The sequence below is a fragment of the Aotus nancymaae genome, unplaced genomic scaffold (assembly GCF_030222135.1).
Source record: "Aotus nancymaae isolate 86718 unplaced genomic scaffold, 86718_ANA_hifiasm-v0.15.2.pri h1tg000040l, whole genome shotgun sequence".
Classification (NCBI taxonomy): Eukaryota; Metazoa; Chordata; class Mammalia; order Primates; family Aotidae; genus Aotus; species Aotus nancymaae.
In genome coordinates, this window is record NW_026988454.1 from 127388957 (window position 1) to 127402108 (window position 13152).

At 45.1% G+C, this 13152-nt stretch overlaps 1 protein-coding gene across 5 annotated transcripts in view; it reads right to left on the bottom strand.

Moving 5' to 3' along the window:
* ANKS1A (ankyrin repeat and sterile alpha motif domain containing 1A) overlaps window positions 1-13152 on the bottom strand; it is a 196669-nt gene that overhangs the window by 66069 nt on the left and 117448 nt on the right. For all 5 annotated transcript variants that reach the window (XM_012461628.2, XM_012461626.3, XM_012461625.3 and 2 more), the window contains one exon: window positions 8374-8960. In XM_012461628.2, coding sequence (XP_012317051.1) covers window positions 8374-8960 — 587 coding nt within the window. The remainder of the gene's footprint in view (window positions 1-8373; window positions 8961-13152) is intronic.

Below are 13152 nucleotides of genomic sequence, written 5' to 3' on the forward strand. Positions count from 1 at the left end.
TACTTTACTAGAAAAACAAGATACAAAACCAGAACCAAAGTATAAAAAGAATATCCCAGAAAATGTTTCCTTCTGTGATTCTCAGCATTTGTATGAACTGGATTAAAGATCAAATTCGTCTCATCTATATTCACCTGCATTCATTGTCATCCAAACTTTCAGTCTGGGGTTAAAAAAAAAAAAATGTGGCTAGGCGAAGTGGCTCACGCTTGGTAATCTCAGCACTTAGGGAGGCTGAGGCGGGCAGATCACAAGGTCAGGAGATCAAGACTATCCTGGCTAACATGGTGAAACCTCATCTCTACTAAAAATATAAAAATTAGCTGGGTGTGGTGGCGCGTGCCTGTAATCCCGGCTACTAGGGAAGCTAAGGCAGGAGAATCATTTGAACCTGGGAGGTAGAGATTGCAGTGAGCCGAGATCACTCCACTGCACTCCAGGCTGGAAAAAAGACTCCGTCTTAAACAAAACAAAACAAAACAAAAACCCAAAAACGTAACAAAACGAAAAAGGGAGAAAAGGAAAATTCTTTTGCTGACAGTTTCGCAAATACCCCAAGTCCCTCCCTGGTGCTTGCTGGTGCCCTCTTGCTGCAGCTAAAGGGAACCAGGCTGTTTAGTGGGGACTGGGGCTGGTGATGTGTGTGGCATAGAAATGCTGGTGCAGAATAGAAATGTGGGTCAACCCTGGAATAATGTTAAAAAGAGAAAATAAAAGCAAAATCCCTTTCGTGCAGAGGGCCAAAAAGACTAGAAGAGAAGCCCATTCTTAATGCCACCAGCAAAAATAAGAAAAGGAAAAATGAATGAGAAAAGTAGGGAGGAAGAAAATAAGACAAAAGAGCATAGAAGAAAAGGGGAGAAAGAGCAAAGGGAAAAAGAAAAAGGAAACAGCTGAGTAACAGATAGGGACAGCAGCAATGAGGAAGTGAAGTGAAGTGAAGTGGCAGCAGCAGGGAGGGCGCACTCCCCTCACTTTCCAGCACCTGACCAGTTAGAGGCCTGATAGCAGCCAGGGACCAGCAAGCGGGAGAGAGGGGTGCTGAACATACCAGTTTCTCATCAGGAGTCAACCGCAGAGCCAGGACTAACCCCAGCTCAGTCACAACACTGTAGAGTTTCTCCTGTTAGCATCAAAGCCATAAAAATGCATATAAACATACACACACACACACACACACACACACATATATGAACGTGTGTGTGTGTGTCTGTGTGTGTGTGTATAGATATAATCTAGGCTAACAAAAATCACTTTATCTGATAGAAAGGCCAAAACTTTTTATAGGGCTGCCTATAAGATAAATGAGATTATTTTAAAAATACGAACAAAATACCTCAATATTGCCACAGCACCTAAAGCCAATGGAAACTTAAGGGGTGCTTCATGTAGGATAAAAGTTGTGACTACTGGGTATACTTGGAAGCAACTTAAATAGACACTCCAGGCCCTAATCTTTCCCCAGAGGTATGAGTGTCACATTCTTGTTCAGGGTGGGAGGGTTTTGCTCAGCAAAAAAGACTACACAGCATGCTTGTTTACATAATGAAGAACAATACACACTGTAGAATATGGCGTGGGAAATTTAGTCATCATCAGTGGAAACGCAAATCTCCTTATTTTACATTCTTCTTCTTGAACACATAACCCCCAAGGGTTAAAAGCAGCCAAAGCCTCTACGGAGTTGAACCAATCAGCTTGTCTCTTGATGACATCATGCCTCTAATGGCACAGAGCTGGAAAGGGCGAGGCAAGGAGGCCACTTCTGGACTTGGCCTGAAAGGGTGTCCTCCCAGTTGCTGCCACTTCACTTCTCAAGAAAAGGATTCAAGAGCCAAGGGTCCCCTCAGCTACCATTTCAGACAAAACCAGGACATTCCCTAAAATCCTGTACCAGAAATTATTCTCAGCTTACACAAAATGCATACAAAGCATGTCCCTGCTCTTTACCCGTCTCCTACTTATTTAATAATTATGTAAGCTGATTACAAAATGCAAATTTATCATTTAAGCCTTTAGCCATGTTTTGAATGATTCCAATGTTTATGCTAAGTAGAGAAACAGCCTTCTGTGGTTTTCTATTTCATAAACTTCAATATCATTTCAAGGCAGGTGAGAGACTGATCTGACATCTAACTTTTTATACATTCAAACCACAATATGACCAGAAAGCCATTTCTGTTCTTCCTACAAGGTATTTATCTCAGATGTTAATTGGTGCTATGTGTGTGTATGCTGTGGGTGCATCACACTGTGCAAGAGACAGAGGATGAGGAGACACAAAAGGAGCTTCTGACACAGGAACACACAGCTGAGATGCTGAGGATACCGCCACCTTGATGAAGGGAGAACAGGTTTCTTTCCTACAGTAGGAAGTGGGGAAGGCTTCGAGTTTTGGATTTTTAATTTTGCTCAATTTACATATTTTTATTTGAAAATGTCTATATCAGTCCTGAAAAATAAAATTTTAGAGACACTGGATGTCATTACTTTATATATCATTAGTTTACTATAAAGAGAGACATGAAAATTATTTATATGATGAAAGATTTCAGGACTTCAGTGGAAGGGGCAGCTTCACATGATGCCACTTCAATAGTGATTTATTTCTGTCTGCATTCTTTCCAAGAATGTCACCATCTCTAAATAAGAAATAATCCTGTCACCTAGAACTACTTTGGTGCCTCTATATTCTGGGAGAAGAATTTTGTCTCCAACTTCCACAATTAATTTGTTGACTCTCTCTACCCTTTCCTTTAGAACCTGATCCAATAGCTACTACTGCTGCTTGTGATACTTCTCCTTGAGATTTTCCTGGAGGCATAATGCCTCCTTCGGTTACAGTTTCAGTGGCACTCCTTTCAACCAATCTGCAAAGAGTGAAAGAAACTATCTAAATGCTGGTCTTGCCATGACTCCACTGCCGCAGCTCTGGTGCTTCCAGTTGAATGTTGAATTTCTCCTGCTTCCCAGCATTCTGAATATCTAAGCCTTCTAGTTCATTTGGAAATGAAGATTAATTTACAGTGTACATGCTAGAACCATGTTTACTGCTCCAGCACACAGACATCTATGATTGCTCAGAGTTGACAGAAACAGTAAAAACAGCTGTATCACTCATGGTCCCTGAGGGAAAAGATGGCACATTCAAATTGTGCACTTGAAGGAACTTCAAAATGGGATTATTTATACAGGTTTGGGAAAGGTGCATGGAGGGGAGCTAGTCGCAGTGAGGAGCCTTAGGTCAGAAGGGACAAAGGGAGGGACTATTTACTAGAACCCAGAGAGAACAGCTATTGGGAGAAGGTCCCTCCCAGGAGTGGTGGCCTTCAGTAGAAGGACAGAGCCAATCCAACAATCCCTTGGCCTATTAATGCATGACACATAGGCAGATAGAAAACATAGGAACTGGACCTGAAGGGAGGGTGGAAAATGCCCTGTGCGGCATCTAATGTTTGGAGAACAGCTTCAACAACAAACCAACCAACCTTATGATAAAGCCATACAAGAGAATACTCAGACTTTTTAGAATGACGATCTGAATCCAGATCTTATTGATGCTGCCATGTTAAGATATCCATGACATGCAGTAATTAGGTAAGAAAAGCAAATTATAATCAGTAAATACACCAAGACCCCAAATTTGGATATGTATCGAATGCTAACAGAGGTTAAGTATGCTTGGAGGGATGTAGGTAAATTTCCCACTCCTTATCTATATATTTTTGAAGTTTTATTTATGTACGCCTTCTCAGTTTAACCTCTATTATGTCCCAAGCATCATGAAGACATCAAAGAGTGCTTTGACTTGACTAGAGAATGCAGAAAATAACTACTGAAGCTTGGATTCAGATCTCCTCTTAGGCTGAGCTCTTTTAAAGCCAAACTCTTATGACTTCTTTGTTACCAAAAATATAATAGAAAATAGGGAGAATGCTAGTTTCATTAACAGATATGATCACAGAGGTTTACCTTACCCAGGCCATCTTTCAGAAGTCATCTTGCTCAGGGTAGTACAACAAAGGCTGAGTTAAGCCACCATAAGGAGCAGTCTGTATTTGGAGAAAATGACTCCCAAATCTATCAGCCATACATGTTCCCCAACTAGAGAGCATCATCCCAACAACCAAACAACCAGCCATTTGCTGGTCCTTCTGTGGAAGAACATATTTGAAAAATAAACTACAGAGAGGGCTATAGATTTCTCTCCAACCTCTCTTCTCCTCTCAGGGAGTTCAGCAGAAAGCTCATTAATTTCTCAAATGAGAACAATGGGGAAGGTGCCTGCCCTACTTTCCCAGGCTGGGTGGGCTCTCCCATCCCTGTAGTGAGGCAGAGCTCTGCAGGAGGATCACTAGTTGAAGGGTTTGAACTCTAGTGGTTTCCCTTCACTCTGCCACCATCAAACACCAAAAGAACCTCCTGCAAAGAGCTCTGCCTTTTCTTTTCTTTTCTTTTTTTTTTTTTGAGACGGTGTCTCACTCTGTTGCCCAGTGCAGTGGTGTGATCTTGGCTCACTGCAACCTCTGCCCCCTGGGTTCCAGCAATTCTCCTGCCTCAGCCTCCCAAGTAGCTGGGACTACAGGCACATGCCACTATGCCCGGCTAATTTCTGTATTTTTAGTAGAGACAGGGTTTCACCATTTTGGCAAGGCTGGTCTCAAACTCCTGACCTCAGTTGATCCACCTGCCTTGGCCTCCCAAAGTGCTGGGATTACAGGCATGAGCCACCATGCCTGGCCTGAGCTTGGCCTTTCCTAAGGTCTGAAGACACTCTAGGCTTCAGTTCCCATTCTCTGAAGCTCCAAGCACAATAGTAACATTAATATCTACCATGTTATGCATGCTAGAAACTGTGCTAGGCAGTTAAACACATCTCTAATTGGTAAAACACTCTGAAACACAGATCTGACTGTCTCAGTTTCACAAATAAGGATAATAACAGTGAGCTTACTGAGGTCATCCATGCACCAAAGTGGAGATGGTGGAGCTGGGGCTTAAAGCTGGATCTGCTGACTCCTGAACCTGAGCTCATGTGCTGTCCTGCACTTCCTTCTAGGAGCAGCCTGATGGGCTCCCACTCCACAGCCTTCCTTCTCCCTCCCCAGGCCTCACAGTGAGGAGCTGAGCTGGGCCCAAGCAACTTCAGAGCCTTCAGAGCAGAGTTCCCCACCTCCCAAGGGTCCAAGGACAGCAAAGAAAAAAATCAGCAAGCACAGGATATGGCAAAGCAGGCTTCAGGCACTGGTCAGGGATAGGGTGGGGAGCAGCCATTAACTAATGCCCTATTCCAGGAAAGCCTGCCAAAGCCCTGGGTTTAGGGCCAATCACTGGGGGAAACACTTTTAGCGTTTCTCTTTAGAAAGAGATATCCACAGAAACCAAGTACACCATCACTAACAACATTGAAGGGTTACATATAAAGGGCCCTGTTAATGTTTATGATGTAAGCAAACCTTGCTCTTCTGAATTTGTTCCAATAAGACCTCAATTGCCTTTAAGTTTTTTCAAATTTAAAATGTAGCAGGGCTCTGGCATTTCAGCCACACTAGGGAACTAGCCCACAACACCTAGATCTCGGATAGTCCCTGGGCCACTGTGTGCACCTGCAGTCTTTATCTGCACAGGTGATATCAGCACATGAACCTCCTCTTGATGTAAAGAGGTACTGGCTTATGACCTCTATGGCCATTTCAGAGCACACAAACAGCCAACCTCAATTAATACCAGCTTTGCCCAGGTGATTTTGTATTTCTCAGCCAGGAGGAAACAGTGGAGCCCATAAGACTACCTGGCCATGCTGAATGTTAACAGGACATAAATATCCTGTGAAGAACTGCCCAGCACTGCTAACCTCTCCTGGTGGGGATACGCTCAGAGGGAGCCATAAAGAAGAGGTGATTCACTGGACTGGTAAAGCTGTCTTCCAGCCCGTGAAGGATTCTGAGATACTGCCTTGATAGCATATCTAGTAGTATTCCCTCAGTAGCCACTAGGGATTGGTTCCAGAACACCCCTCCCGATATCAGTATCTGAGGATGTTCAAGTCCCTGACATAAAATACCATTGCATATAACCTATACATATCTTCTTGTATATTCTAAATCATCTCTGGATTACTTATAACACCTGATACAATGTAAATGCTGTATGTAAATAACTGTTATACTGTATTTTTATGTGCATTTTAAAATTGTTGTATTATTATTCCCCTCCCCACCTGAACATTTCCACCCACAGTTGGCTAAATCCATAGATGCAGAAAACCACAGATATGGAGGGTTGACTGTTCTCATCTCTTGGCACGATGCTCGAGGCTCTCTCACTACCTGGTGCAAATCTCACTTTGTACCCTTACTTCTCATTCTGCCCTTACACACACTCAGCACCCTAGAGAAACCAAATGACCGGAGCTTTCCCGGCTCCATGCCTCTGCTCATGCTGCTCTCTCCACTCACCTCTCCTCGTCCTACCAGCTTCAATCTGGTTTTAAGCATAAGACTCGGTCTTTTAATTCCATGTCAAACTCCATCACTCTGTGATCCTTCCTGAAGCCTTTTCCCACCCTCTGACACCTCCTGTCTCCACTCCCCGACCCACTGATTTTTTTTTTTTAAATAATCTCAGACGTGGATGAGAGTCACGGATGTTTTTCTCTCTTGACCTCTAAGGCCATTTTAGAGCACACTGCACTTATCTTCACATTCCTCTTCAATTTATCTTGAACTTTTCCTATAGCTGATTGTAAATTTGTAAAAATCTGTTTTAAAAAACAAAGGTAGAGCACACATTCCTACAAATACACACACTCCTGTGTGTAATCTCCTGCACACCCCTTCCCCAGAGCTATCTCACTAGTCATTTTCCACTAGTGGCCAGGCATCTAGCACAGGCTCACCAAATCTTTGTTTACTAAGCAATGAAAATCTTCTGCACAGGGTTCCTCTGTCTGCCTAATCAGAATCTTAAGCTTCATCTCATCTGGAAGAACTGCCCCACCCTGTTCCTTCACTGGAAATGGACTGGCTTTGATTTACATAACTTTGTAGCACCTACCCAAATAGAGTTGGGTAGGGCATTAAGTCTACAGATAGTTCAAATGGACACTTCAGCTGTAGTGTTTCCCTCCTCTTGGAGAGCTAAATGCATTTCTTGAAATTATTCCTCGGAGACAGACCCAGTCCACTTCAAAGGCAGCTTCCACTCAGCAAGGAGCTTGCAAGGGTGGTACTTTAACATTCCCAGGGTGTTTACTCGACTTGGAGAAACACATTCTTCTGCTCAGTGAGACATGCCATAGGTCACTGAAAAACACTTCGGTACATATTTCCAACTAATAATGGCTATGAAAGAAAACTGGGCCTCACACTCCCAATGTTTTCTACTCCCTAATCTTCGTTCCTAAACCACTTATCCCTCTTCTGCCTGACCAATCTGGGAATGTGGGATAGGCAGGAGCCTTCTGCTGGAAGAAGTATTTGGCCTTCCAGGACAGCACAGTAAGAATAACCATGAAGAAGCAGGGAATAGAAAAGCCTTCTTCTTGCAGCCATAAAAAAGAATGAGATCATGTCCTTTGCAGCAACATGGATGCAGCTGGAGGCCATTATCCTGAGCAAATTAATGCAGGAACAGAAAACCAAACACTGCAGCATGTTCTCCCTTAAACAGTGGGTACTCATGGACATAAAGATACAACAACAGACACTGCACTGGGATTACTGGAGAGGGGAGGGAGTGCGGGCAAGGGCTGAAAAACTATTTAGTGGGTACCATGCCCAATACCTGGGTGATGACATCAATCATACCCCAAACCTCAGCATCATACAATATACCCATGTAACAAACCTGCATATGTACCCCCTGAATCTACAATAAAAGTTGAAATTATATATAAAAAAAGAAAAGCCCCCTTTCAGCTTTTGCCCCTGCCCTACCCCTGTCTTCCCCCCAACACCCCTCACACTTCTCAGCTAGCCCTGGGTCTCCTCTCTTCCTCCTGAAGGACTCATAGGAGTACTCCAGTTCTTCTTAAGCATCCCCAGGGTGAGCATGATTCTCTCAATGGGGCTGATGGGATCCAAATATTTCCAAACAACATGTCATTTCTAGGAACTGCCCCCTCCCTCAACAGCTCTGCTCTGCTGGGGCCTCCACCCTCTAATTTAACCATTAATGAACCTGTCCTCTGTGATCCAGGCTACCTGAAGCTCGCCTCCTCTTACGATTGTCAGAAACACATTAGTTATGGAGCGAAGGAACCAGGGCAACCATGCCCAGATCCTGGGCCTGGGAGTTGGCATGCAGGAGAGCTGTGGTGGGCTGCAGTCAACCTGGCCAGCCTAGCTCCCCATGACGTCAAGTCAGCCTTACCTCATCCCACTCCGAGGCAAAGGAGGGTGACTTCTCCAGCCTCTTCTTCCCAATGCTGCAGTTGGATAAGGACTCGCTCCGACTCCCCATGGTAGCGTCCTCTGTGGGTGAGCAGGTCAGGAGATCAGAGTCAGACTTGGACAAGCTGCGGCTGAGTTTGAGTTCAGCTTTGGGTTTGCTGGTGGGAGGGGCTCGGCTCCTGGCCCCACTCCGGTCTCCTTCCTCAGCACCACCAGGGTGTGGAGATGCTGTGTGAGTCAAAGTTTCAGGGTGCGAGCGGCTGTTGGTGGTAGGCAGGCCTGCTAGGTAGCCCACTCTCTTGCTCTGGTCCAGGGCACTGGGCTGGGAGGCTCCAGGAGCATGCACACCCGTCTCCTCCAGCTGCATGCTGGCCTTGTGGCAGGCGCCCTGCTGGGGGGACCCGTCTGGATGGCTCTGGCCAGCGGTAGACAGCAGCTGGAAGGGGTCCTGCCCCACCTCGCACACTGGGGAGGAGCCGTGGAGGAGACCTGAGAACTGCTCTGGGACCTGCCCGTCCTGCCCCTCCGCAGAGTCCTGGCTCCGGCTGCTGCTGCTCCGCCTGTGGTCTTGGAGTGGACGGAGAGACAGAGAAATAAAAAATTAAACGTGGCAAAAATCAACAAAGTTCCACTGTAGAAAGCATAAGGCAGAGCAGAGGAATTCACAGAGAGACAGAGAGAGAAACTGGATAGGCTGGGGAGGGGAGAGGAGACAAGAAGAGAGAGGAAGGAAGACAGCTTTTGTATTGTTCTTAATGTTCAATTTGTACCCAAAGTCAGAGCATTTATGAAATTCCAAACACTGGCCTGATTAATGCTATCTGGCAGCCTTCCCTGTTGTTAGATTTCTGTTAACATTAACGACCAGACCTTGCTATATAAGGCGAGAAGAGTGTTAACTATAACCTAGATAAAGGACACAAGTGAGGACAGAGTGAGTGAGCGTGGAGCAAAAGTGAGAGTGCCAGTGAGCAAGCGCGAGCAGTGAGACTCACTCCTGGAACATCTGATACATTTCCATAAAGGCCAAAGTGTTATTTAAAGGCCACCCGCCCTCCCTTCCTCTGGCAAGCAGCAACAGAAAAAAAAAAAAAAAAAAAAATAGAGGTCATGGTCTGTAACCTGCAACTTCTGGAATTCCTTAACAGAAACAAAACAGCAGAGAAATAACTGCTTCCTTCCTCGGAGGGGGCCATTCCGAGTTCCACGCCTCATCCTTCCTTCCTCAGGGAGCACAGATTTTCTCTCTCTCTTTTTTTTCTGGAGAATGTGCACATCTTGCTCCTTCCAAAGTCTCCCAGCTGCTCATATTTGTTTAAGTTTAACCTTAGTTGATCCACTGAAAACAAAATGGTCTAATTTGTCAATGCCAGGAGACATTTGCAGTTCTCTCGAGACTTCCCTGACATCCTAGAAACCTGACACTGCTAGCTCATGAGGCCAGCTACTACTGTACACTCAGATACCTCTGCCCTGAAGTAGCATAAATAATTGCCCAAATCAGAATCTAACATCAGCACTACACTGGCAAACTACACTGAGTTCATGCAAGCTTTCCTTGCATGAACTCAGTCCCATTAAAGATTTTAAGCTACATCATCAGAGTAAATAACAACACTATGTCCAGCACTAGCTCACACTCCATAATATTCAACTTTATCTTCTCTATACATGGAATCTATAGTACCTACACCAAACAATTCCCTAGTCTGCTCAAAACTCCCAAGAACTATTCATGAGCTCAGAATAGCTGAGCTCCAGAAGGATTAAAACCAAAAGGACCAACTATGTTTACAGAGGAGGAGTCTTAGTGGTCACCCCAGGTGGTATAACCTAGGAGCCTGAAAATCTGGCTCTGGTCCTGGCTGACCTGCTCTCTAGCTGTGTGGCCTTGGCAGTGACTTCATCTTACTGGGCCTCAGTGTCTGCAATAAGTAGGCTGGGCTGCATGATACTTAAAAATCCCTTTAATAACATGACAGTGACGAGAATCCAAGTCTCCACCGTGTCACGGTGGCACACTTCTCCCTCTTAGAGATGGGATGCGAGAGCCCTGCCTGAGTACCTCTCCTGTTGCTGCCTGCATAGCACCCACTCTCCCTCATCAGCACACCTGAAGGCCCAAAGCCCCTTCTTAAGGTTCCGTTCTGCAACTGGAAAGGGTAGCCAGGTGAGGAGGGGTGCAAAATGAGCAGTGCTTTATAAACCCAATGTACTAAAATGCAGTCTCCACTGCCCACACATGACACTACTGTCCTATAACACTGGTTCTTCTAAAACAGCCTCTAAGAAATGGTCTCAACAACCAGCTCTCAGAGTGAGCCCAACTCACTGAGGTCTGAGCAGGGATACAGTTCTCCCATCCCCGCCACTCCAGAAGAGCAGTTCAGTCTCCACAGTCTGTTCAGCTTTTCACGAGTCTACAGAAGTGGCCAAGGGGCAGCCAATTAGCTCCACTTTATGGTTCTGATTACTTATCCACAGGAGCACAGAAGCACAACCTTTGGCAGCTCCTTCCTCTATACTTTTTTATTTTTTTGAGACAGAGTCTCACTCTGTTGCTCAGGGTGGAGTGCAGTGGCACACTCTTGGCTCACTGCAACCTCTTGCCACCCGGATTCAAACCACTCTCCAGTCTCAGTCTTCTGAGTGGCTGAGACTACAGGCATGTGCCACCACATCCAGCTAATTTTTTTCTACTTTTAGTAGAGACAAGGTTTTGCCATGTTGGCCAGGCTGGTCTCGAACTCCTGGCCTTAAGTGATCTGTCTGCCTTGGCCTCCCAAAGTGCTGGGATTACAGGCATGAGCCACTGCACCCAGCCCCTCCTCTACACTTGATGACTTTGGGACCTTCACACCCCAACTCAAAAATGCTATACCCCAAAGATCAGGTCCTGAGCAATAAATGAGCCCTGAAAAACTTGAATCCTTTATCTGGGGAATGCTGATTACATAAGAGTTTCATATTGTTTAACTTAGGCCCCAGGAAGCCACGACTCATGGCTATGAATATCACATAATAACTGGCAGCCAGAACAAAGCTACCCATGGTGCTGCATGGTGGGGCTATAGTCAGGATGACACATGACCATTTAATGTGGTTCAGGGCAATAGTACTTCCTAGGAGAAGCCAATGGGAAGGGTTAATCAGGCTGCCAAATTTGCCATCTCTGGGACCACATTCTAACAGCCAACTTCCTACAAATCCTGGCCCAAGGTACAATGTCTCTCTGACTATATTTGAATGCAAGATGACTGTGGTAAAAGGAGCACAGGCTTCTACTGCTTTGTATCAACTTCCAGCTTCATATTTAACAACTGGAAGCTAAGGGGACCAACAATAAAAGAAAAACACCATCGCTCAGAACCGGGGGCCAGTCTGGCTCAGACTGCCTGGGTGGACCTCAGAACCCAGGCCACAGAGAATGCTCGAACTACTGCTGTGGGAGCCAACAATGCAGGCCCTGTCAAACAGTAGCCCATTCACGTTAGCTATCAATGATGAGAGAGAGACAGATGCCAAGGGCTCAATACCAGACACATGCCAGGGGGGAGGAAGTAGGCAGAAAGAAAGAATGGAAACTTATGGAGGAAGGAAATATGTGGAGGAAGAATCTCTGAGGGTCAGAATCCTATTAGAGAAACCACAATCCACCAATGTTTTGTGGAATACAAGAAATGACGCAAAGAACTTCTTATAACCATATGACTTAGCCAGGCAATTCCTAAGAAAGACACTCTGGTATCTGAAAAGCTTGCCGACATCTAAGAGCCTAAGGCTGGTGCTCTCGTTCCCATTAAAAACTACATCCAAGGCCAAGATAGGATTTTTTGGCAAATCAATGGGTGGGAAAAGAATTACTCAATCAAACGTTTATTCCTTGGGCAAAGTCAGGATAATATAAGGTCTCTTAGGGACAAGGTACTAACAATAGAGTATACTGATCAAGAAGCAGTTCTTAAGCAAATTACTGAACTTCTCTGCAATTCCGGGATCTTAATTGGGGGACTGCTGTGGTAATTAAATTATACGTGTAACGCATTAAGAACCATGTCTGGCACATGCCACACTCTCCATAGATGTTAAAATTGTTATTATCCTCCACATGGGAGCCATTACACACTCTGCTCACAGATGAGATCAACTACTTCTCAGTTCCTCACAGGTCTGTCACAAGGATCATCAAAGACAATGTACATGAAAGTACTTCTGTAAGATATAAAGCACTTCACAAGCATTCATTACCTGCACCATCCTTATAACTCTGAACAGCAGGAGGAGGGGACAGAAGGTAATGTGGTAAGTGGGCTAAAGCAAGAAACTCTGAGACAGGCCCCAGAACTGTCACTGTACCCACTCATCCCATCAACAAATGTGTACAAAGTGTCTGCCCTCAGGAGGCACCCAGGTGATATGAAGATAAAGAGGCCAGGCGTGGTGGTTCACACCTGTAATCCCAACACTTTGGGAGCCTGAGGTAGGAGGAGTGCTTGAGCTCAGGAGTTTAAGAGGAGCTTGGGCAACATGGCGAGATCTCATCTCTATAAAAAATTTAAAAATTAGCTGGGCGTGGTGGTGCACATCTGTAGTCCCAGCTACTTGGGAGGCTGACATAGGAGGATAATTTGAGTCCAGGAATTCAAGGCTGCAGTGAGCTGTGATTGTGCCACTGTACTCTAGCCTGGGAGACAGAGCAAGATCTTATCTTACCAAAAAATAATAATAATAATAATAATTTAAAAAAATAATGAAAGCA